Source organism: Puma concolor, chromosome B4 (genome assembly GCF_028749965.1).
Source record: "Puma concolor isolate L17-30 chromosome B4, mPumCon1.1.hap2, whole genome shotgun sequence".
In the NCBI taxonomy this organism is placed as follows: domain Eukaryota; kingdom Metazoa; phylum Chordata; class Mammalia; order Carnivora; family Felidae; genus Puma; species Puma concolor.
The window spans coordinates 18,080,807-18,106,055 of record NC_141673.1 but is presented as its reverse complement, the minus strand read 5'-3'; the positions used below and the strand labels follow the sequence as shown (position 1 = coordinate 18,106,055).

Genomic DNA, 25,249 nt, shown 5'->3' with positions numbered 1-25,249 from the left:
TCTGTTCAAAACCCTCCAAGGCCTCCTGTCTCCTTCAGAGCAAAAAACCCAACTCCTTATAACCTCCTCCAAGATATCACATGATCACACCGGCCTCCTTGCCAGACATGCTCCTGCCTCAAAACCTTTACACATGCTGTTCCCTCCACCTGGAATGCTACTGTTGCCACCTGGAACACTCCTCCCAGATATCCATGTGGCTAGCTCCTTCATGTCCCTCAGAGTCTTCATCAAAAGCTCCTCACCCCAGTCATACATGTATCACTTCCCCTCAGCAGCTGCCTGTGTCATCACGGTTTATCGTCCGGCCTCCCGAAGACAGATTATAAGCTCCGCGAAGGCAGGAAATGCCTGATTGTGCACTGCCATGGGTCTCGCACAAGTGCCCGGCACTATAAACCCTCAAAACCACTTCTAGGCTGAAGAGAGGAACGTGGCCCCTCCCCTCCGGAGCTGCACAAGCACCCCAAACCCGGTCTGTTCACCACTGAAATCGGTGTCCCCCCACCCCCCAGAAGCCCTCCTCTGCTGAGCTCTGGGCATCCCCTTCACCTCCTCCCCGATGGCTCATTCACTCCACCAACGCCTACAGTTTCAACCCCAAAAAGGTTCTTAGCCCATCCCTTTTCTGTTCTGCCTCGTCTTACCCACTCATCGACTCTGCAATCACCTGCCACCTGGCCTTCGTGCCTCCAGAATTTCGGCCCCCTGCCCTTCCGCAATCTATCACCGGTATAACATAGTGACTCTTTTTGTTGTTTGCTAATCACATTAAACTAATTTTACATGCAGTTTGAGGACCTTTATTGTTTAAATGTTTATTTTTGAAAGGTGGGGAAGAGAGGGGGAGGGACAGAGAGGGAGGAGGACAGAGAGAGGGGGACAGAGGATCTGAAGCAGGCTCTGTGCTGACAGCAGCAAGCCCGATGAGGGGCTCGAACTCACGAACTACAAGATCGTGACCGAAGTCAGACGCTTGACCAACTGGGCCACCCAGGTGTCCCACACAGCACCTTTAATTTTTTGGTCGACTTTCCTTTTCTTCTTATTACCTGAGACATCCAAGTCTACCAAAAAGTTGAAAGAATGAATCAGCGCTCACATACCTTCTATCAGATTCATCAATTGCTAACTTGTTGCCATATTTACTTTCTTTCTTATTTCTCTCTCATATATAGGGCAGACACCATGACGCTTGACCTCTAAATATCTCAGCATGCATCTCTCAAAAACAAAGGCGTCCTCCTACATAACTACAACATCATCATCACCTCCAGGAACAAGAACATTAATGTAATAACATCTTATAAATAATTCATATTCACATTTCTCCCATTATTGTGACATCATCTTTTATAGTTTGCTTGTCATATCCTTAGTTTCTTTTACTCTTAATCAATCTTCCCCCACCCACACTGTCTTTTTATTTTTCATGACCTTAATTTTTTTTTTTTTTTTTTTAAATCAAGTTCAGTTGTCTTGTAGAATTCTTTTGCCTGACTTAAAACACAACTCAGATTGGGGCACCTGGGTGGCTCAGCCGGTTATGTGCCTGACTCGATTTCGGCTCAGGTCATGATCTCACAGTTAATGAGTTCAAGCCCCATGTCGGACTGTGCGCTGACAGCACAGAGAATTGCTTGGGATTCTCTGTCTCCCTCTCTCTCTGCCCCTCCCCGGCTCATGCTTGCTCTCTCTCTCTCTCTCTTTTAAAAATAAATAAATAGGGGCGCCTGGGTGGCGCAGTCGGTTGGGCGTCCGACTTCGGCCAGGTCACGATCTCGCGGTCCGTGAGTTCGAGCCCCGCGTCGGGCTCTGGGCTGATGGCTCAGAGCCTGGAGCCTGTTTCCGATTCTGTGTCTCCCTCTCTCTCTGCCCCTCCCCCGTTAATGCTCTGTCTCTCTCTGTCCCAAAAATAAATAAACGTTGAAAAAAAAATTAAAAAAAAAAAAAATAAATAAATAAATAAATAAATAAATAAAGTTTAAAAAAAAAATTAAACACAACTCTGAATGTCCCTGTCCTGCCTAAAGCCCTTCACTGGAAATCCACTACTGGAAAGTTAAGGTTGGAGTTTAAGATGTCCATAGGTCCTCCGTGCCATGACTTCTGTCCAAGCTGAACTGTTTGAGGCTTTGTCTCCAGCCATCCACTGTCCTCCACACCCAGTCGATGTTTTCCTTGTCTCTGAACTTCAGTTCATGCAGTCCCTTCTGCCTTCAATGCCCTTTCTCCTCCTTTCCCCAGTAGATTGTTACGTATTTCTTAAAAACTCAATGCAGGCATCACCTCCTTCAGGAAGTCTTACTTGATTACCCTGTCTGGCTGCTCCCCTGATCTTCGTTCCTGTCCCTATCCCTGCACTCAGAACTGTTCTCATATTATGAGTGTGCCTGTCTCCTCCACTAGACTGTGAGGTGACTGAGGACAGGCACTGTGGCTTGCCCGCCTCTGTGTGCCTCAACAAATGTGTGTGGAATGAATGAGTGACAAACAGGAGAGAGGAAGAAAGGGAAAGGGGCTCTTGCCCTGTTCTTCAATCCCAGGAAGAAAGGGGGCAGCATACCTTTACTAAGGAAAAAAGCCAGAAGGAAGGGACTGTGGATCTAGTCGAGGAATGAAAGCAGAGGGCTCTGATCTTCTTACCAGCCTTTTACCCACCGTCAAAACAAGCCCTAGGAACTGTGTCCCCTGGTCCTTTGTAAGTTTTCCTAGGCTGAGTGACTTTCTGTGTCGTGGTTTCTCTGCAGCAGTAGATAGCCAAGCCTTTGGCATTAAGGAGTCTGTGGGCTTGTCCTCAAGACAGGAAGGAAGATGGAGCCACACAGCCAGTGTTGGAGAGAAGAATCCCTGGGCAGGGGACGGGATGGCGGCACATTCAAAGGGCGGAGGAAAAAGGCCAAGGTCCTGGGGCCTGGGACTAGGAAGAAAAGGAGAGTTTAGGGAATTGGTCTGGACCTGAGAAATGTCCGTTAAGTTTAAAAATGGGCACCTGAAGGGTGCCTGGGTGGCTCAGTCCAACTTCGGCTCAGCTCATGATCTCACGGTCTGTGGGTTCAAGCCCCACGTCGGGCTCTGTGCTGACAGCTTGGATCCTGGAGCCTGCTTCAGATTCTGTGTCTCCCTCTCCGCCCCTCCCCTGCTCACGCTCTATCTTTCAAAAATAAATAAACATTTTTTGGGGGTGCCTGGGTGGCTCAGTCGGTTAAGCGTCCGACTTCAGCTCAGGTTGTGATCTCACGGTTCCTGGGTTCGAGCGCTGCATCGGGCTCTGTGCTGACAGCTCAGAGCCTGGAACCTGCTTCCGATTCTGTGTCTCCATCTCTCTCTGCCCCTCCCCTGCTCACGCTCTATCTCTCAAAAATAAATAAAACATTTTGGGGGGGGGGCGCCTGGGTGGCTCAGTCGAGTAAGCATCCGACTTCAGCCTAGGTCACGATCTCACAGTTTCTGGGTTCGAGCCCCGCATCGGGCTCTGTGCTGACAGCTCAGAGCCTGGAACCTGCTTCCGATTCTGTGTCTCCCTCTCTCTCTGCCCCTCCCCTGCTCATGCTCTGTCTCTCTCAGAAATAAATATTGAAAAAAATTTTTTAATAAAATTAAAAAAAATAATAAAAATGGGCCCCTGAAGACCTTTCACAGGGAGCTATTTTACCAGATGCCAAAGAGTTTGGGCCCATGGCCAAATCTGGAAAGAATGTTTTAAGACCTGGCAGTAGCTAAGTGACTGAGCTCTGCCTTGGAAGAAAAGGCAAAAGTGGGAAGGACTCCAGAAATATATTTCAAAAATCAGAGCCCCTAAGTGTTATTCTACATACCAGCTCTAATCAGTTGGTAAGGACTTTCAGTATTGCTAAATTGAGAAGGAATCTAAAGCCATCACCAGAAAAGAAAGAAAAAGAAAGTAAAAGAAAAAAAGAAAAAGAAAGGAAAGAACATGGAAACCAGAAGGAAAGGTAAAAGAGGGGGGCTCCTTCAAGTTACTGTTGAGTGGTTTAAATCTGGCAGGGCACCTACCTGGGTGGAAATATCACAGGCTTTGTTGCCCCACTCCTTAGCGATGCAATCCTGGGCAATTTACAAAACCTCATGAGCACATTGGGGCTGCGCTGCAGATTTAATTAAATAGCCTATAGTAATAATAGGTAACACTCACACAACAGCCTTTACATATGTTCATTAATTCGGTCCTCACAACGACCCGTAAAGTGATTATCCCTGATTCACCCACGAGGAGACTAAAGTTCAGGGAGGGTGATACAATTAACGAGCTGCAGAGCCCAGGCAGTCTGGCTCTGAGCTCACATTCCTAACCATCTTCAGAGCCGACGCTTTCCATTGCTGATTGCAATCATCCTGGGTCAAGCATCTGATGTAAGCTCCGTGATTTAACTTCACCCCTCGGGACCTTCACCCCTGGGGTTCACGCGTGGCATAAAGCAACCAGTAGAGCACTTCGCCTCAACCCATGCCACCTACAGAGCCACGAACAGGACAAGAGCAGGGATTCACCTGAAGAAAAGGGAAAGGACAGCATCGGGACTCAGGAATTTGGCCTCTGACAAAACATCTCTGGCCTTTTTACCTGTTTGCTCTAGCATGAAAGGTTCAGTCAAGATGGACCCAAAGACAGGGGAGCCAGAGGGGACAGGGTGCAGTGCGTGGAGGGTCTGTTCTGCTTTCTCCTGTGTTGGAACGACGCATTCTTGCACAAAATGGCCTTAGGGCAGGTGTCCCCAACCTCTGGCTTCTGTGCCAAATCCTGCCCATTACTGTTTTTTTGTTTTGTTTTGTTTTTTGGGGGGGATTTTTGTAAATAAAGTCTTCTTGGAAGATAGGCAGGTTTATTCTTTAATGTGTTGTCTAAGGCCAGTCTCAAACGACAACAGCAGATCTGCGTAGGCGCAATGCAGACCGTGAGGCTTACGTGGCCACCTCTCCAGCCCTTTGCAGAAAAACTGCTGATCCCAGCTGGCCGCTTCAGGTCAGATTTTCTAGATATCAATATGGCACAGGCGATCGAGCTCATGTCCTGACCTAAGGAAGGAAGGACACCACGTCTGCTTGGGTGTTTGCCAGGGGAGGTATGAAGGAGGATGTCCGTCTACAGGGGGAGCTGAAGTGAAAACAAACGGGGCCAGAGGAGGATATTGCAGAGTGTGCTCTGAGAAGCGCTAATCAATGTTATGTGGTAAAACGGTTCGGGGGTCAACTGGGAACTTCTGTGTCAAACAACCTTAAGCAGATCTCTCTACTGCAGGACTTCTCAGGACCTTTAAAATGCCACTTTGCCTTGGGATTTCTCAGAGTGTGATATGGTTCACCGAATGCATCTTCCCCATGGGACTATGTTCTTCAGAACATTCTTTGGGAAATGCTGAAATAAAAGAAGTATTTAGTATCATGCTCCCTGGCAATGAGAAATGAAAAGTATGAGAACCATGGCTTAATGAGCCGTACTTCTCTCGGGAAGGAAAGAGAACAAAGAAGAAATAAAAAGAGCCTGGGTGAAAAAAAAAGAAAAAAGAAAAGAAAAGAAAGAGAGGTGTTTGAAGGGAGGAAGGAAGAAAGTAGGACCCTGGAGAAACAACATGAGGAAGTGAGGAAAACTTGGGAGACTGGACTATCAGAGGGAACAATCTGCCAAATGCTGGGCTGCCACCCAACACAGGACGCGTGGTCACTTCGTCATCACCACGGTCATCATCAGCACCACCCGAGAAGCTAACCTTCCCCGAGGCCTCACTACTCTGCAGATGCTGTGTTACGTCCTTTAGACACACGATGTCACTTAATTCCCATTTTCCAGATGAGGAAATAGAGGCACAGACAAGTAACTACTCCGAGTCAAAGCTTATAAAGCTTGTTAAGTGGCAACGCGCAGATTTGACTCTGTGACCTGGAGCCAGGGCCCATGGTCTCCCTGCTGCCCTGCCCCACATGTACCTGCATTCGACGCAGGGCTGGAGTCCACCGTGCAACCCAAAATGCGTCCTGCACAGAAATGTGAAACCCAAAATGGGTGCTGCACAGAAATGCAATGTGAAGACACGTGGAGGAAAAGACAAAACAAACCAGCCAATGTCACTTTGGATATTTAACGACACGGGGCCAAACAACTAGAAGACTAGCACCATGTTTTAGATAGCATCATGTTTTCTTCCTCTCTCTCTCTTTTTTCTTATAATTAAAATTTTTTTTCATGTTTATTTATCTATTTTGAGAGAGAGAGAGAGTGTGTGTGTGTGTGTGTGTGCGCGTGCTTGGGGGAAAGGCAAAGAGAGAATCCCAAGCAGGCTCCACATTGTCAGTGCAGAACCCGATGCGGGATTCGATCTCAGGAACCATGAGATCGTGACCTGAGCCAAAATCAGATGCTTTGCCGACTGAGCCACCCAGGCATCCCCTTAACTATTCCTCCTTAACTGATATCATAAGTTGCATATCAGCCTATATCAGGCTTATCCAATGTGTACATTCATTCATAAAGTGAGCACAAGACAGTTTTTGAATGTTAAAAAAGTATTTTGAACCCAAACACTATGATTACTGCGTTTATAAATAAGCCTCACTTAGACTTCCACAACTACCAATTCCTTTTTTAGAATGGGGGACCTATGAATAGCTTCCTATGACAGCTTCTGAAAATGTGAATCACAGCTCATTTAAATCTTTTGTGGCTCAGGGGCGCCTGGGTGGCTCATTAGGCGAAACATCCGACTTGGGCTCAAGTCATGATTTCACAGTTTGTGAGTTTGAGCCCCGCGTCAGGCTCTGTGCTGACAGCTCAGAGCCTGGAGCCTGCTTCGGATTCTGTGTCTCCCTCTCTCTCTCTGCCCCTCCCCGACTCTCACTCTGTCTCTATCTCAAAAAATAAATAATAAACATTAAAAAAATAATATTTTGAAATCTTTTGTGGCTCAGAAATGTACCTGCATTTAAATACTAGCATTTATCCCATCCTACCTAACCACTGATTGCCATGCTTAAAATACGATGAAAATAGTAAATCACACTGGACAAGGGGGTTCAACCCAGGTCTGGATAAAAACAGTCCAGCCAGTATGTGAACAACTTGCACACTGAGTATCCTGGGTTTGCTGCAATGGCAAAAAAAAAAAAAAAAAAAAAAAGAAAGAAAGAAAGAAAGAAAGAAAGAAAGAAAGAAAGAAAGAAAGAAAGAAAGAAAAAGAAAAAAGAAAAAAAGGAAAGAAAAGAAAAAGTTCCCTCTGCATGCTACAAACATTGGCTGGGAGCTCCTGTAAGCAAAGTTCTCGTGGGACAGGCCACCTCTGATTTACGTCCTTGAGTCTATAGCGAAATAAAGGGCCGCTGCAGGCCGGCCAGGCTGCAACAGAGAGGCCGCCGCGCGGCTTGCCAGTTTCTGTTTACCTGGTGAACGGTGAGGGCAGGCTGCGGGCGCCTCGGTCCAGAAGAGCTGCAGGACGGAGCGTTCCGCTCGCGGCTGGCCCCCGGGCTGCTTCAGCTGCTGCTAACAGCCCATTGGAAAGCCCAAAGCGCTGAGAGCCCCGAGGCCAATATTACGTTTCCAAGAGAGGATGCCTGCCCCTGCCCCCAACACCCCCCCTTTGCTTGCGTTGACTTTGGAGCGGCTCGGGTTTCTTCCACCCCTGCGCGAAGCAGCTGGGAATCGGGGCGTTGCGCTGGCTGCGGGGTGAGGCGGCCCCTGAAACCACTTCCAGATGTGCTTGGCAGGCCGGCTCCTCGCCTGGCCCGGGCTTCCTCTCGCATCCTCCTCCGGCAATCTGCGTGCAAATCGTTTCGAAAACAAGGCAGTGCTGGAGGAAACGATTCAAAACTGGAGAAGGGCAGACTCTTGGAGGGTGAATTTCCACTACACGATGGGCCTAAGGTAAACTTTGCAAGAGCAGAAGTGGAAGAATTAAGTTCACACTGAGTTTAAGACTATCTTCACAGCCACTGGTTTCTCCTGAAATGTCCCAGTCATTAAAATGCTGTGGTCCCCAAATTAAAGCCCAGCTAACAGCTATGGTCTCATTCTACCAAGGCAATAATAGCAACAGAAGTTTTAAGATGGCGTGTTTTGAGCCTGAACATGGAAAGGAATCAGGCAGGGACTCAACCCCACCCAGCTCTGGGCTGTTCAGTTTCTGCTATTGATTCTCAGAAACCCAGGAAATGGTGCCAGCACGTTGCCTGGGATCATGGAATTTAGTTCTGCAACCTCTGTCCTTAGCTCCTACAAGGAAGTGAAGATCCCCTGCTCACTGGTTCTTTCTAAAGTGGTATTTCCCAATAGAAACATCATGCAAGCCCTCATGTAATTTTAAATTTTCTAAAAGTCACTTTAAGGTAAGTACAGGGGCTCCTGGGTGGCTCAGTTGGTTAAGCATCCGACTCTGGCTCAGGTCATGATATCGCGGTTCATGAGTTCAAGCCCCGTGTCCCACTCTGTGCTTACAGCTCAGTGGAGCCTGTTTGGGATTCTGTGTCTCCCTCTCTGCCTGCCCCTCGCCCACTCTCACACTGTCTCTTTCAAAAATAAAACAAAAACATTAAAAATATTTTTTAAAAAGGTAAGTACAAAGAGAGGGTGCCTGGCTGACTCAGTAGGAAGGGCATTTGGGTAGTGAATTGAGCCCCCACATTGAGCGTAAGGTTACTTCAACAAATAAATATATGAACTTAAAAAGAGAGAAAAACCATGTGCCAGGTGCTGGGCTAAGCATTAAAAAAAAAGATACCAGGGAAATACAAATCAAAACCATCATGAGATATCACCTCACACCTGTCAGAATGGCTAAAATTAATAACATAAGAAACAACGGGTGTTGGCAAGGATGCAGACAAAGGGGAACCCTTTTGCACTGTTGGTGGGAATGCAAACTGGTGCAGCTACTCTGGAAAACAGTAGGGAGGTTCATTGAAAAGCTAAAAATAGAACTACTCTATGACCCAGCAATTGCACTACTAGGTATTTACCCAAAGGACACAAAAATGCAGATTCAAAGGGGTACAGCACCCCAATGTTTATAGCAGAATTAGCAACAATAGCCAAACTATGAGGAGAGCCCAAATGTCTACGGACTGATGAATGGATAAAGAAGATGTGGTGTATATACACAATGAAATATTACTCAGCCATCAAAAAGAATGAAATATTACCATTTGCAACAATGTGGATGGAGCTACAATGTATTATGCTAAGTGAAATAAGTCAGTCAGAGAAAGACAAATAACTTATGATTCACTTGTATGTGGGATTTAAGAAACAAAACAGATGAATATATGGGAGGTGAGGGAGGGGAGGAAGAGAAGAGAGGAAACCACAAGAGACTCTTAATGATAGAGAACAAACTGAGGGTTGATGGAGGGAGGTGGGTGGGGCATGGGCTAGATGGGTGATGGGTATTAAGGAGGGCACTTGTGATGAGCACTGGGTACTGTATGTAAGTGAATTCTATGTGTTGTAACTGAATTCTACCCCTGAAAACAATATTGTGCTGAATGTTAACTAAAATTTAAATTTAAAAAAGTGTAAGCACAGGGGTGCCTGGGTGGCACCTTAACCTTACTTGGTTAAGCGTCCCACTCTTGGTTTCGGCTCAGGTCTTGAACTCGTGGTTTGTGGGTTCGAGCCTCGTGCTAGACTCTGTGCTGATGGTGGCGAGACTGCTTGGGATTCTCTCTCTCTCTCTCTCTCTCTCTCTCTGTCCTTTCCCTGTTCCTTCTCTCTGCCTTTATCTCAAATTAAAGAAAGAAACTTAAAACATTTTTTAAGAAAGATAAGTACAAAGAGATAAAATTTTAATATTTTATTTAACAATATATACAAAATATTATTTCAATATGTAATTAATGTAAAATTTTTATTTATTTATTTATTCATTCATTTATTTATTTATTTATTTTTGAGAGAGAGAGAGAGAGAGAGGGAGAGACAGAACATAAGCGGGGGAGGGGCAGAGAGAGAGGGAGACACAGAATCTGAAGCAGGCGCCAGGCTCTGAGCTGTCAGCACAGAGCCCCACGCAGGGCTCGAACTCACGGACCGTTGAGATCATGGCCTGAGGTAAAGTCAGACGTTTAACCGACTAAGCCACTCGGGCATCCCTAAAATATTATTAACAAGATAGTTTACATTCTTTTTTGCATTAAGTCTGAAATCTGGTGTGTATTTTCACTTGTAGCACATCTCAATTCAAAGACCAAATTTCATCACAGACTGGTATGTATTTAGATTTCACAAAATTTACAGTTTAAAAAGTAGGCTCACATACTCAGGATGTTGCAAACATACTTAATGGCTTTCCAATAACTGAATCCAGTACCAGTGTCCCAACTTAAATTCATTAACAGTGAGTAAAATTTAGAAGTCGGTTCCTCAGTTGCACTAGGTCACATTTTAAGTGCTCAATAGCCAATGTGACAAGTGGCTACTATATTAAACAGGCATCTCTAAAGGATTTAGTGTTTGTTTTTTCAGACTTGAGCTTGGAGAGGGAATATCTGGAATAGCTTCCATTTGTACAGAACTTTGGACATTGACAAAGCAACCGCACATCTTCTGTTTTTATTCTCGTAACATTGCTGTCAGGTAAGTTGAACAGATGTTGTTGGCCCCAATTTGCAGATAGGCAAACTGAGGCTTTGAGCATGTTAAAGTCCAAGTTCCCAAAGCAAGTTGGTGATGAAGCCAGGACCAGAATGCCTGTCAGCACTTCTCACCTGCTTCTTATTTGAGGCGTGTTCCAAATACAGTAAAACCTTAGACCGTAACTTGTTCTGTGAGTGTTCCACAAAATGAGCAAACATTTCTAATACATTTTAACTTGATATAGAGCCGTGTCTTGCAATACGAGTAGTCCGTGATGCTGAACGTCACATGATCACAGCTGAGCCAATGGTTCTTCTCTCTCTCGCTGCAAGATTGTGGGTGATCGCTCAGATGCTTGGTCTCAGGCCACGGTGTTTGGCAGAAATCAGTGATTTTCCGGAACACTGGAAGGTGCCCACAACTGGCACTAGTATATTTTTTGTCACTTCAAAGCACCAAAGACAGGCCTTTGCTTTTCCATCCAAGAGTAAGCTTAGGAATGCTTTGCTTCCTCCTAGCTCAGGCTGCCTGCAGACAGAGAGAGACCCTTTCCTCTGCTGCCTTATTGCCAGTTCCATTAAATACAGTGCACGGCAAGAGTTTGTTAACACTGGACTGTAGTCAACATCCATGCGAGCATTTACAATGGCCCCCATGCAGAAGAAGATTCCATTGAGCCAATAGATAGTAGTGACATTGACAGTGATAGTGAAAGTCGTCCTGCACAATAACCCTCCTCTCCTAGGTCTCCCTCACCAGCCACGGAGGCTTTCAAAGGTCAGTGCAGGTTAATTTGTTTCTTTGTCTTTATATTTTGTATTTTCTTTACTTTTTGTATCATATTATAGTATTGTAATCATTTCTATATGAATGTTTATGGGTTGTGGAACGAATCTTCTGCGTTTCCGTGATTTCTTATGGGGAAATTCGCTTTGACATACAAGTGCTTTGGATGACAAGCATGTTTCTGGAACGAATTGTGCTCGCAAACCAAGGTTTTACTGTACCAGGATTTGTGGCTGCAACTCGAAGGGTTAAACCACATCCACTGTTTTCGCATTCTCCACTTACCTGGCTGTCCCGTCACTGTTCGTAGGGGTAGGGAATTATCCACTGCCCTGGTGGTGTTCCCTTACATCCTCCTATCCTGAAGCCCTCACACAATCCAGGAAGTGTGTCATTTTTCTCTGAAGCAGGCTTGACATTATGCTATTCCTCTTTTTTTTTTTTTTTTAATTTTTTTTTTCAATGTTTATTTATTTTTGGGACAGAGAGAGACAGAGCATGAATGGGCGAGGGGCAGAGAGAGAGGGAGACACAGAATCGGAAACAGGCTCCAGGCTCTGAGCCATCAGCCCAGAGCCCGACGCGGGGCTCGAACTCACGGAACGCGAGATCGTGACCTGGCTGAAGTCGGACGCTTAACCGACTGCGCCACCCAGGCGCCCCTTTGCTATTCCTCTTTTCACTTCAAGGAGATGTACTCTATTTTATGGGACAACTTTACTCAGTGTTTTAGGTAACAGACATGGTTGTGACGTATTCGTCTCTGGTTGTGGCAGATACATTGGATGCACGGATCACCTGGGGGGAGTGAGAAGGTTCCGTGGCAACACAGAGTACTGCCGTCAAGCACTCCTGCTCCAGTCCTCCTGGCTCTCACTCGGGCAAACGTATTTCCTGGCTCAGGGCTTCCCCCTGCCCTTCCAAAATCATGTGCCATTAGGAGCAGCAGGACAGTCCATCAGACGTGTCCCACGGCATCGTGGTGGAAAGCCCTCCAAACTGACTCCTGTCCCTCCCGGTTTCCTCCAAAGACGGGGTTTTCTCCCCCTTTTGTACCTCTGATCCACTTAGCAGAATGCCTGCCACAGTGTGAGAGCTGGTGGATAAGCAGGTTCGGAGAGTATGACAACCAAAGTACCCCAGAGGGAGACTCACAGTTGAAATAATAATTATGTTGTTTTCATAGGCTCTGTTTGTTACTCATACTAACTTCCATGTGGACCCAAATCTCTCTGATTGTTCTTCGTACCCTTTCTCTCTGACACTTTACTGTCTCCAACTTTGGAATCAGTCTCCTTTATTTCCAGTGGGCCATGTTCTAAGGATGCAAGAGGCTTACTACCTACGACCTTGATTTCCACACTGTGTGCACAGATGCTTCGCTGGGAGAAGAAATGAGACCAGAAAGAGATACAGGTCTCTTACTGTTTTTATTATGTATCTATGTTTATCTATAATTTATAAAGTATTTACTTTGCTGTTTTCATGAATTGTCATTTATCTCTCAACACCTCAAGTGGAACAGCTACAGGGACATGACCTCTTAGCTGTTTCCCTGAACCATTCGTGGTTTTGAAGAACAAAAGTGTTCGCCTGGGTCCGAGGTGCCAGGAAGGGGGACAAGAGGGCCTTAAAAACCCACACCTTATACATTCTCAGAGACACAACGCACCTAGGAACCAATGAACCATTCTGTAGCTAAACTGACTAGGTTCAGTCATCATCTGGAATGCCTCCAGGGGGCCAGGTGGGCCTAGGGGTCGAAGTCACCTGTGCCCAGAGATACACTCCTTAGTTCCTGGAGTGAGGCTTTCGAAATCCATACGTCTCTCCTATACAGGCCCTCTTTGCTGGCAAATGTATGAGGCTCTCCTTCCTTTAAGTAGAGGAGTCTCCATGGGGGATGGCAAGGGCTAAACGTAAGGCCGCACAATTTCTTGCGGAACCTTATTTTCTTCCCTAATGGTTCTTTTCCCAGGGGGCCTGCCGAGGGCAATTCCCCAACAGACGACACCCCAGGTAGTTTTAAGGCCGAATTACCTAAAAGCGGGAGCACAAGAAGCTTCACTGTGGGTGGTGACCCTGCAGTCACCAATCCGTCCACAGCCCGGGCCCTGCCACGCAGGCTGGGGAGCTCGGCTTCCAGCACTGGCAGGACACAGATGGCTCTCTCCAAACCAATGGTGGAGACTCTGAAAAAAGGGCATTATTTGGAAAGGTCGGTATTAAGGAAACACAGGTTAAGAAAGGGTGCAGTTAGGGAGCTATGACCACCTGTAACTCTGGAGGGCAAGGGAAGGAGGGGTTTCCAGGACTGGAAAAGGAGCAGCCTGCACCGATCACAAGAAAGCGACTAGAAGGCTAATTACCCCAAGTTTACAATCTCCTGTTGGCGGTGCCCCCCACTGGCCAAACTCTACTGGAAATCAGAGGGCAGGGGAGCTCCAGTGACGTATTGTCTTTAAGTCAGCCTCTCAGGACACTGAACAAGTTGAAGAAGAGTGGAGAGTAGGTACATAGAAGCAAATGGAAAATATCCTTGCCCAATGTGGGTAGGTTCCCCTGATGTTGTAGGATTCAGCAGCCCAGCACATGTTAAGGAGGGCAGAGCAAGAGCATAGGAGGAGCCTAAGTCCCCGATGGCACCGGGAGTCACCATAGCAGCTGTGAACGAAGTACACTGAAACATCTAACCATATGAGGAAAATAAACCATCATGTGGGTACATCACTTTGGTCCGGTTTCAGTTATATGCCCACAAGCAGTCCTATGTGATTTGTATGCATCTTACATTTGTGGTATCATTAGTTGATACAAAGTATATCTGAGTCATTTTCACTCCGTGTTTACTTTGTATCAGTTGAGAGTCAGATGTTCGTCATTCCTTCTTACCCAAAGGGCCTGCCTTGGCTGAGTGTACTACTTGGTAGATAAGGTCTCAGATAAAATTTGTTAAGGCTGATAGAAGGACTAGAAGGAAAGGAAGAAGCAATCTATAGCAGCAATGAATCACTACATTGGGTCAGGCTGAGAGCCTCTGTTATTGCCTCTGTCTCCCAGGGCTGGGCTCCAAGATCACCCACGTGGGGCAGGAGCTAGAACTAAAAGGAGCCTCGGCTCCCTCACTTTTTCCTGATGGGGCTCAATGATGGGTCATCTTCTTGTCCCAAGAGGAGGCACTCCGGGCTCTTCTCTGTTACCAAGCTACAGCCACTGCACCTGCAATGGGCCTCTTTCGCCCTCTTTCGCACAAGAGGAGTGCTTTTCTTCCTCGACTCGCGCACCAGTTGCCTGTTCCGGTAACTGGTGTGGGCACTACCTGGCCTAGAGTCCTGCCTTGCTCTTGCCAGCTGCCCTTCCCATGCCTTGGCCACAGCCCTAGCCAAGACCTGTGGCTGGAGCCCTGCGATCTGTGAACAGACCTCTCAGACACCATCTGCTTCTCTCATCTCAGGAGCAGTGCCTGCCCTGCCTCTCTGCTGAGTCCTGCCCACCTACTGGCACTCCCCAGAACTCCTCCCCAGACCTCTGCCAATAAGCCCTTGGCCTGAGTCCTCAGTCGAGATTAAGGTATCCTTTGGACGTGGCCATTTACACTCTTGGCTGAGAACACAGAGCCGTCTGCCACCTCCCAGCACCAGCCCCTCCCTCCCTGGCTGACTCCTCAGTGGCCTGCAGCTCAGAAGGAACAGTAAAAGCAGTAGTAATATAACGAAAATGACAAAGATGATGCAAATAAAACAATCTACTATGTACTAAGTGCTAACTACATGTCACACACCACCTACGTGCAGCATAGCCCTTGCTTTGCATGGCGACAGCACGAATTTCAAGTATCAATCATTTGGTTTCCTACATCAGGCCCTCAACAATACAGTTCACCGTTCAAATCTGTTACCCGAGTACATTAACTGTGAGTACTTGCCTAAGTACAAATTTTGCTGCTAGCTTTTTAGTCCATGAAATGACTATGCAGGTAACAGATCCAAATCATGATCTGTGACCAATCGTGTCACTTCTCAGTCAGCCAGTCAATAGATGACTGGAATTTGTTATTCAGTTTATGCACAGACAACAAAGCATGTGGTCATGTTGTCTCCTTCATTCCCAGTGGTAAACACCTGTGATATTTACAAAAAAAAAAAAAAAGGATAATCGAATTGCCAACAAAGATAATAGTGTAGCAAGGAAACAAAAAGCAATAGTGGTGAGAGTGACGTTCAAGTCAAAGGTAAATGGAGATAGAGAAGAAACAGCTGGCTGTGGGATGACATTGTCGCTCTGTCACTATTCTACTCTGGATATGCAGCCAGAAGAATTTAGTAAGGGTAAATTTATGAACATAACTGCAGACAGTAGCCGTGCAGGAAAGAATGAAGATGTTCCAAGGGAAGAGACATGGATAAAAAAAAAAAATCACCTGTCATCTCAAAGATATTTCCTGACATCGGAAGTGCAAAGAATAAAATACAGAAAGCTGATCCAAATCTGGAAAGGAGCATGACAGTTTGCCAAGGATGGAAAAAATGCTCACTCTGTACAGTAAGTTGTATGACAGACAGGAAGGTAAGCACTGTTCAAACTACTCTCGATTGAGTTTTATACCAAAACCAAACAAAAACCCCCAAACTCAAACATTTAATTCTCAATGTTTCTAACGATTCAAATTACAGGATAACAAATAAAATATTGGGTCTACTAATTTTCTCATTTCCCTAGGCACTTAAAACCAACAAGAAGAGTTGGTTTTCTCTTTGTTTTCTAATGTTTATTTTTGAGAGAGAAAGACAGAGTGTGAGTGGGGGAGGGGCAGACAGAGGGAGACACAGAATCCGAAGCAGGCTCCAGGCTGTTACCACAGAGCCCGACGCGGGGCTCGAACTCACGGACCGTGAGATCTTGACCTGAGCTGGAGTCGGTCGCTCAACCGACTGCGCCACCCAGGTGCCCCTGTGTATATTTCTGAATCCATCGTTTCTTTATCCTTCAGCATCCTGCTCCATCAAGTGTCAATCCTCCGTGAGGCAGGCCTGGTTGGTTGGCTCAAGCAACTTTCATTTCCCACTTCATTCTCCTTTGCTTGTTTCTTCAAAAAACAAAACAAAACAAAACAAAACAAAACAAAACAAAACTACTTTCCCAAACTCCTGTGGCTACCCTCCTGGAAGATGACCCCCAAAGTCTGTTCTCCTCTTCTTTTTCTGAACCTTGAACATTAGTTGGGAACATGGCCATTCCAAATAAAAACTACATTTCCCAGACGTTCTTCAACTAGTCATGGCCTTGTGGCCAAATACTGGCTCATGGGATGTAAGCAGAAATAACATGTACAATTCCAGAATGTATTCTTGAGAAGGGAATATTCCTTTCCTTCATTCTTTCCTGTTGGCTGGAATGTAGATTCAATAGCTGATGCTGGAGCAGCCATCTTGGACCATGAGTTGGAAGGAGGAATTCCAATCCACAAATTCCAATCCACAGAGTCTACAAATTCGTGAGGACTTGGTGAAATACAGCTGCCATGCCTCCCAGCTTTGGACTGCTACCTGTAAAATTCATTTCTATGGGATAAATATAAGCTTTTAAAGCCATTATTGTTTTGGTATTTCTGTCAGTATAGTGAATGTAATCTTAATATACTGAATGACCTACTTCTGGCCAATGAAACCCTTGGGTGAGTGTGCTAGATGCCTTCCAGGCAAGATGCTTTTTCTCCTTGTAAAAGGAGAGTTCTATTTCCCCATCCTGGCTGTCTTCCTGCCTTACATCTTCGGGCATGGTTATGTGAGGACATAATGCCCAGAGCTGCAACAACCTTCTTATGACCACAAAGGCAAGGCCAAGAAAAATTCAGAGCCACTAACCAGAACGGTGACACTATTGAACTACTGAACTAATCCTGGACCCACCTACCCCAGATTTCTTGTGCAAGATAATGAACAGCCTTATCATTTAGCCTCCGTGTTGAATATTCTGCTACTTGCAACAGAAAACATTTCCAAGTGACATGTTCTCTTGCTATGAATATTTGTGCCCTCCTCCCCAAATTCATAGGTGGAAATCCTCACCCCCAAGGTGATGAAACTAGGAGGTGGGGCCTTTGGTATTTTGGTGTGTAGGTCATGAGGGTGGACTCCAGAGAGCTACCCCACCCCCTTCTATCATATAAAGATACAGCGAGAAGTCAGCAGTCTGCAACCTGCCAGAGGGCTCTCCCCAGAACCTGACTGTGCCGGCATTCTGATCTTGGACTTCCAAGATTACAAGTAATCTCTACATGTAATGTGGGGCTCAAACCCACAACCCCAAGACCAAGAGTCACATGCTCTACCGACTGAGTCAGCCCCAGCAGCCCAAACTGATTAAGACATCTCTATTGCTCCTACAGGCTCTCCTTTTCAACTGCATCCTTCTGGGGCCCTCAGACATGCTCGTCTCATCCATGCAAAATAGTAACAGCTTGCCATGTATCCATTTCTCCCTGCAGCCACTGTATTTTCTTTCCTTTCATGGGCGAGGCTCTGTAAAAAATAGACTATACACATTATCTGCCCCTCCCTGTTACTCACTTTGATTTTCTGTGGCTTTCCTTCTCCCATTCCACTGAGTCTGTTAATCTAGGCCACTGATAACCTCTTAATTTGCAAATCCAACAAGACACTTGTCTTTTTCTTATCTGACCTCTCTATGGCTTTTGGCTTTGATAACCACTTCCGCCTCTGTGAAACCCCCTTCACCTGTGGCTTTTTTGACATCACCCTCACCCGGTTCCCTTTTGACCTCTCTGGCTCCTCATTCTCCATTTCCTTCACGAGTGCCTCCTTTTTTGTCTTTACCTCTTGAAAGATTGGCTTCTTTGGGATGCTGTTCTGCCTCACTCTTCCCTTGCTACACTCTCCCTCTAGGCGGTAACTTCCATTCCTGCAGTTTCAAAGATTGAAGGTAGCTTTCTTGAGAATCAGAGACCTATACTAAACTCCTCACTAGGCAGGGTTGAGTCAAAGCTGCTGTGGTCAAATATTATTCCTATTGGATGGCATGCCTTATCATGGATTGAATTGTGTTCCCCAAAAAGATATGTGGAAATCCTAATGCCCAATACACGTGAATGTGACCTTATTTGCAGTTGTAATCAAATTAAGATGAGGTCATTAGGATGCGACTGTGAACTTATAAGCAGAGAAGAGACACAAACACACAGGAACACCACCCTGTGATGATGAAAGCAGAGACTGAAGATGCAGCTACAAGCCAGGAAATGTCTAGGATCAATGGCCACTGCCAGGAGCCAGAAAGAGGCATGGAAGCATTCTCCCCTCCAGTTTTCGGGAGGGCCCTGCTGACACTTTGATTTGGGGCTTGTAGCCTCCAGAGCTGCAACACAACAAATTTCTGTTGTTTCAAGTCACACAGTTTGTGGTATTTTGTCACAGCAGTTCTAGGAATCGAATACACAGTTCCTCCATTGTCCTGCACTTCCTTATCTACACAACCAGTTATGACTTACAATCTCTTCTCTGAATATTTTGCCTTCATCTTTCTCCCAATTCAGGAATGTTCAGTCTTCCACATATCATAAATACGTGGGTTCACAACTTTCAATTTTGTCCTTAGTCTTTTGCTCTAAAGTCATTAAACATACACACAACTTGGGTTTACAACTTTCAATTTTGTCACTAGTCTTTTGCTATAAAGGCATTAAACGCACACACACACACACACACACACACACACCACTACCATCTACTTACGGCATCATTCTTAAGTTAGGACATGTTAACCCTCAACTCTCAGAATAAGGTACAGTTCTTTAAATATTTTAAGTTCTGTGAAAGCTCACTGCTTTGTCCCAACTTTCCCAGTATTGTTTCAGAGGCATACTTTATAGCACAAACATTTAAGAGTTTATGTTATGAGTTTCTCTGTGGCAGAGAAAAATATTAATACATAAATATTCATAAGCTCCTTTCCTTGTTTCCAGCCATCTTCCCCCTCCTTTCCCAAATTCTCTTTGACCATCTTGCAAAATGGGGATAATAAAAAAGTGAGAGGAAGAACTTGAGAAGCGGCAGCTGAAAGAATAGTGAGAATTCCTTTTTAAAACGGTAGAGAATCACTTCTCAAAAGAAAGTTTAGATAGATGAAAAGGTGGAGAGGCCTGCGTAGGATCGAGGCAGTTGGGGGAGAGGGGGATGATACAGGCATAAGAGAGAACTTGAAAATAAGAGATGAGGAAAAAGGAATTTTAGGAAATCTGCCTGATGTTGTGTGTAGCCCCCTTTGGTACCTTCTCGAGGGTGTGAGGTAGAGATTTAAACTGCTTTCGATAATATTTTTTGTCTTTTTCTGGAATTGTATCTCTTTGAGTGTGATTCGTTATAGGACCGGATAATAAAGCATCTCAGCCTTATTAGGATTATATATGAATGTGAGCAAAGGCAGTTTATTGTATAGTGGTTAGGGGAAAGGGCTCTGCAGTCAGAAGCCCTGCGTTTGAATCCCGGTCCCAATCCGCTTCTGCTGTGTGTCCGGGGACAACTGCTTTACTTCTCTGTGCCGCATATCCCCATCCACGAAAAGGGAGACAGCAGTACCCACTGCACTGGATCGTTGGGAGAATCGTGAGTTCACACACGCAAGGCAATGAGGACTGCGTTTGGCAACCGAAGACCCTCACACGTTATCCAGCAGTAAAACAGGAACCTACAGTCTCCCACCTGCTGAAGCAAACCAGCCTTCCGCGGCTCGCTGTTCCTAAACTTCTCGGCATGGGTACAGCCGCCAAACGCTCAAGTGCCTGATTCGTCGGTGCAGGCTGGGCTCCGACCTTCCCTCCGGGGGGCTCAGGGACGGCCGCTCGCTCGCGGGGCAGGCTGCCCGCCTCCTCCGGCGTTCGCGGGCATCCTCGACGCCCGGCGCCCCCCGACGCGCGCCACCCGCCCGCGCAGGCAGACGTCCCTCTCGGCTCCCCGCGCTCGCGGCACTTCGAACCTCTACGCGAGCTTTCCTCCCCGTCGCGCTGTAAACTGTTCCGAGCCTGACTCGCCCGGGCATCCTAGATGCTCAATTAAAGTGGCTGTAAAGGCAAACGCTGTACTTTCTCCCGCTATACAAAACGGGGGGGAGGGGAGGGGACCCTGTGCGAGGGCTGGGGGCGGGAGACTCGGTCGGGAGGAAAGGTCTTTCCAACCGCAGGCCCGTTGCCAAACGGGCTCGGCCGGGACACGTAGCCCGGAGGCGAGGGCGGGGCTCCCCGGCCGGGACCCCTCCGCGCCCCGCGGGCCTCCAGCCTGGCCCCGGGCGCCCGCGGTCACGTGACCCCCCGCCCCCCGCCCCCGGCGCACAGCTGGAGGCGGGTCCCCGCCCTCCCCCGGGAGCGGAGGCGCCGGAGCGGGCGCGGTGCATTGTGGGCAGAGGGGCGGGGGTTGGGAAGATGGCGGCTCCCAGCCTCCTCAACTGGAGGCGGGTTTCCTCCTTCACGGGGCCGGTCCCCCGCGCCCGGCACGGACACCGGGCCGTGGCCATCCGGGAGCTGATGATCATCTTTGGAGGGGGCAACGAGGGCATCGCGGACGAGCTGCACGTCTACAACACGGGTAGGCGCGGCGGCAACTCTACGGCCCCGCCTGTGGGAGCCGCGGAGGGGGAGGGGAGGCGAGGCGGCGGCCGCGGCCCTGACAGCTGTCACCGCCGGGTCACTGCCTCCTCGGGCGGGCTGCGGGGAGCGCGGCTCGGCCGGGCGGGTCCGGGGTCCTCAGCGTCCCGGGCGGCAGCTCCGTTTTCCCGGGGCCCCGCGGGGCGGAACCGGGCCCTGAGCGGGGCGCGCCGGCCCTCAGGCAGGCGGTCCGGGACCTCCTCCCCCCCCCCCACCCCCCCCCCCGCGCCCCAGCCCTGCTGGCGGACGTAGGCGAGAGAGAGACAGAGAGAGAGAGAGGGAGGCCGTTTTCACCCGCCGGGGCCTCTTCCCGGAGTCTCGCCCACTCCGGGGGTCCGAGATCCCTCCCCTGTCAAAAACCAAAACCAACTCCAAACCGAAGCTGCGCCGGGCCCTTCTCGTCGTTGCCTGCGGTCTTTCCTTAGGAGGGAGAGAGGCGGGGCGGGGGGCGAGCAGGGAAAGCGAGAGGCGTTCTGGTACGCTCCCCGCGAATACTGCCCCGCATCTGGCCGGTGGCAGTCGGGGTTTTTGCCCCGCTGGTCCCCCTGCGCGCTGGCGGGGGAGCGGCCGGTGGCTGAGCCGGGCGCCCGGCTCCCACAGTGGGGCGTGCTTGCTCAAGTTCAGCTGTGCAGCGCTCCGGAAGACGACTGTCAGCTGGAGCGCCGCTGCGACTCACCAGTGCCCCTTGGCCGAGGGCCCCGGGGATAGATAGGAGGGCGGCGTTCCGTTTTCCCCGCCGTGGAAACGCGCCCGCTGTCGCGCAGGAGCTGTTTCCTCGGTGTGAGGCTGATTGCTGAATTGGGGGTCTATGTCACGATCAACGACTCGGACCAAATAACTTGGTCATAGTGCTGAATACAGTAGTGGCGTAGGGGATAGGGGACATTTTATTTTATTTTTTCACCCTCCCCCCCCCCCGCACCCCACTATTTAGCTAAAAAGTTATTTGACAGTTTGGTGTAGTGTAGAAATCCTGGCTTTGGAAGGTGAGACCTGGTTTGAATTTTGCTCCGCCGGGTCCCCAGGATCAGCGCTAAAGTCACCAAACTTAAATAGCCGATTTTCACTGGTAGAATGGAGATGATGATACCAAGCAAGGTTTGGGGAAGAATTAATGACATCGATCAGGGTTTCTCCAACAGCAGCATGTGGCCGTTTTGACCAGAGGAATTAGTTGTTGGAAGAGCTTGCACGGACCTTGTAAGATGTTTGGCAGCGTCTCTGGGCTCTACCCACTAGTGGCCAGTAAGCATCTCTCCTCTCCCTCTCCAGTAAGGCAACCGCAAAGTTATGTTGTTCTCCCGGGGGCAGAGTCATCCCCAGTTAAGAGCCACTGATCTAGAAGATACATATAAAGTACACACTCATAGTTTGTGACAACAGTGTATCATGATTGGTCTTAATTTTATTTTGGCAACTAGTTACAAATCAATGGTTCCTACCAGCGGTTAGAGGAGACATCCCTCCAGGTTGCGCTGCCCACGGATTTGTCTGTGATGGTACCAGAATATTAGTGTTCGGGGGAATGGTTGAATATGGAAGATACAGCAATGAGTTGTATGAGTTGCAAGTAAGTGTATTTAAAATTTATCTCAATCTGCAGCTTTAATAATGATCTTGCTCTTCATTCTTTGAAAGATTGCGAAATATTTCATTAATGTATTTGAGATAGTGTGAACTTCACATTTTAGAGCTTCAAAGAAAATGTTTCCACTTCACTAAAAAGCCAAAGTTTCTAAAGTGAGTCTTTTTTTCAATACTCAGTGTAACATTTGTAACATAAAGATATGTTACTTAGCATCAATTGTACATGTTACATGTTTGGGTTTTTGTATCTTAGTGTCATAGTTCTTCAATTTTAGCAGCAACAGAAGCATCTGGAGGGCTTCTGAAAACACAGATTGCTGGGCCCTGCTCCCAGAGTTTCTGAATCAGTATTGTCTGATGTGAGGCCTCCCCCCTTGAATTCTTACCAAGTTCCCCTGTGCTACTGCTGGTCCCCAGACCATATTTTCAAAAACTCTGCTCAGTTATAGAAATTGTTACCATTACACTAATAATCACTTTTCCCCCCTGGCAGTATATGTGCACATGCTCACAGACGCGCGCGTGCGCGCGCGCACACACACACACACACACACACACACACAAGACAGTTTCTTATGTCCTTTTATGTTTGATTTTCCTAAACCGCACTCAGAGCCCTCTCTGACAGCCCTTAATTGACTTTTATTCCCAAACTGTGCCTGTGTTCACAGGGCTATTATCATGAGGGTATCTGGTAATTGACAGATGTGGGTGAATTATACCTATTTATGAGCAAATCATTTTAGATAAATAGAGCATCCATGGCCAGAGTATAAGTTTTGGAGTTTGGTTTGTTAAATGACCTTTATGCATACTTAAAGGTTGAAATATATACTAATTTCAGAAAGTAAGAATGTATAAATTACGTTTAATCTTTTTTTTTTTTTTTTTTAACGTTTATTTATTTTTGGGACAGAGAGAGACAGAGCATGAACGGGGGAGGGGCAGAGAGAGAGGGAGACACAGAATCGGAAGCAGGCTCCAGGTTCTGAGCCATCAGCCCAGAGCCCGACGCGGGGCTCGAACTCACGGACCGTGAGATCGTGACCTGAGCCGAAGTCGGACGCCTAACCGACTGAGCCACCCAGGCGCCCCAAATTATGTTTACTCTTAAAGCTATATATATTTAATTTTTCATTTGGAAAATATTTTGAAACTGTTAGCATTTGAGTTATTCATCATGTTTACTATTAGGTTGCTGTTGAGAAAAGCTGTGAATATGGAAGAGTAGACTGAATTTCTATTGCAGTGTTTATTTTAGTTCCAGAAGTTATCTGCTTACTTGTCATTTGTCCCCAGGATAGCTTATTGGAGCCTTCTAATTGGATTTCGATTAAAATGTATTGGTATGATGTTATACTATTGACAATATAGGAATGTTTTCCTGATTTTGCCTGATTGTATTTATGCTCTTTTTTAGGCAAGTCGTTGGTTATGGAAAAAAGTGAAACCCCACCCCCCTTCTTCTGGTTTACCTCCTTGTCCCCGGCTTGGACATAGCTTCTCTTTATATGGTAACAAATGCTATTTGTTTGGTGGTCTGGCAAATGAAAGTGAAGACTCAAACAATAATGTTCCCAGGTATGCTGATTCTTTTTCAGACCAAATGTTTGTTTTATGACTTTTAAGAACATTTAGTTTCTTTCATTTTTAATTACTAAAAGGGATGAAGCTTAGCCTTTTGCATTTGAACCTAACGGTGAACAAATTTGGGTGCACTTATATTTTCCGTAGTCCCTGGAGTATGTATCTGTTTTCAAAACTATGCCTTTTCTAATCAGAAATCATCTTATTAAATGATACTAATATAACTGCTTATAGCAACATCTTTGTATGTTTTGAGTCATGATGTATTTTAGTTGTCATAAATGATAATAAAAAGTAACAAATGGTTATTTTCAAATTAGATGTCTCTAGGAATTTGGTGACAAAAAATTTCACTACAAGATGAAGGCCATCATATCCATTTTTCATACAGGAAGCCATTAAGGTGGTTCATACAAGCAAATACTTTGTGAACCAATCCTCTCCTCTTTTCTCCAAACAGAACTATCACTACCTCTTTTCTGTTTTGATCACAGTGTTTTGATCACATTGTCATAGCACTCAGGATTTGGAGATTTAGAGTCCAAAAGACTGTTTTCTGATTCACTGCTTACCATGTGTGTCCTTTAGTGGAAGTAATCTAACCCTGTTTTCCTTGACTGTGAAATGGGACTGATTAAATACTTAACATTTCAGTGTCATTATAATGGCTAAATAAGATTGTTGGCATCAATCTTTCAATAAGATTGTTGACACTTTCAGGTTGTCATCAGCATAGTATCTACATTACATTGATGTTAGAGGCTTAGCTTTTTTGGTTTTTCAAACTTTAAAAAATAACACATACTAAAACATCACAGAGAACTTGGAAACTGGAGAAGGGAAGAAAAACTTATCCTACCATACTAATCCAGATACTTCTACTTCTAGCACATGTCTTTTTCATTTTTAAGTTAAATAGATGTTTTAGTTATACACTTGTAAAAATTCAAGAAATTAGAAAATATATAAAGTTCTTTCTCTCAACAACACTGTCCTCCAACAGAGGCAAACATAATTCAAGTTGATGTGCATCTTTTAGAATCTTTTCCTTTTAA

At 46.5% G+C, this 25,249-nt stretch overlaps 2 protein-coding genes and 1 long non-coding RNA gene across 7 annotated transcripts in view; 1 reads left to right on the top strand and 2 right to left on the bottom strand.

Annotated features, from left to right (window-relative positions):
- GLT8D2 (glycosyltransferase 8 domain containing 2) overlaps positions 1 to 8,028 on the bottom strand; it is a 43,724-nt gene extending 35,696 nt beyond the window's left edge. Inside the window, exon 1 of the mRNA XM_025926935.2 lies at positions 7,393 to 8,028. The gene's annotated coding sequence lies outside the window, so the exon portion shown is untranslated. The remainder of the gene's footprint in view (positions 1 to 7,392) is intronic.
- Positions 8,029 to 15,988: 7,960 nt separating this feature from the next.
- On the bottom strand, positions 15,989 to 20,782 carry LOC147578940 (uncharacterized). Its single transcript, XR_015253386.1, has 2 exons — positions 20,083 to 20,782; positions 15,989 to 16,451 (listed from the first exon to the last, which is right to left on the bottom strand). It is a non-coding gene; the product is annotated as an uncharacterized LOC147578940 (long non-coding RNA).
- Positions 20,759 to 25,249, top strand: part of HCFC2 (host cell factor C2) — a 50,483-nt gene continuing 45,992 nt past the window's right edge. For all 5 annotated transcript variants that reach the window (XM_086712496.1, XM_086712495.1, XM_086712494.1 and 2 more), the window contains exons 1-3: positions 20,759 to 20,961; positions 22,442 to 22,590; positions 24,028 to 24,188. In XM_086712496.1, the coding sequence (XP_086568622.1) occupies positions 20,799 to 20,961; positions 22,442 to 22,590; positions 24,028 to 24,188 (473 nt within the window). In that variant the 5' untranslated portion in view covers positions 20,759 to 20,798. The remainder of the gene's footprint in view (positions 20,962 to 22,441; positions 22,591 to 24,027; positions 24,189 to 25,249) is intronic.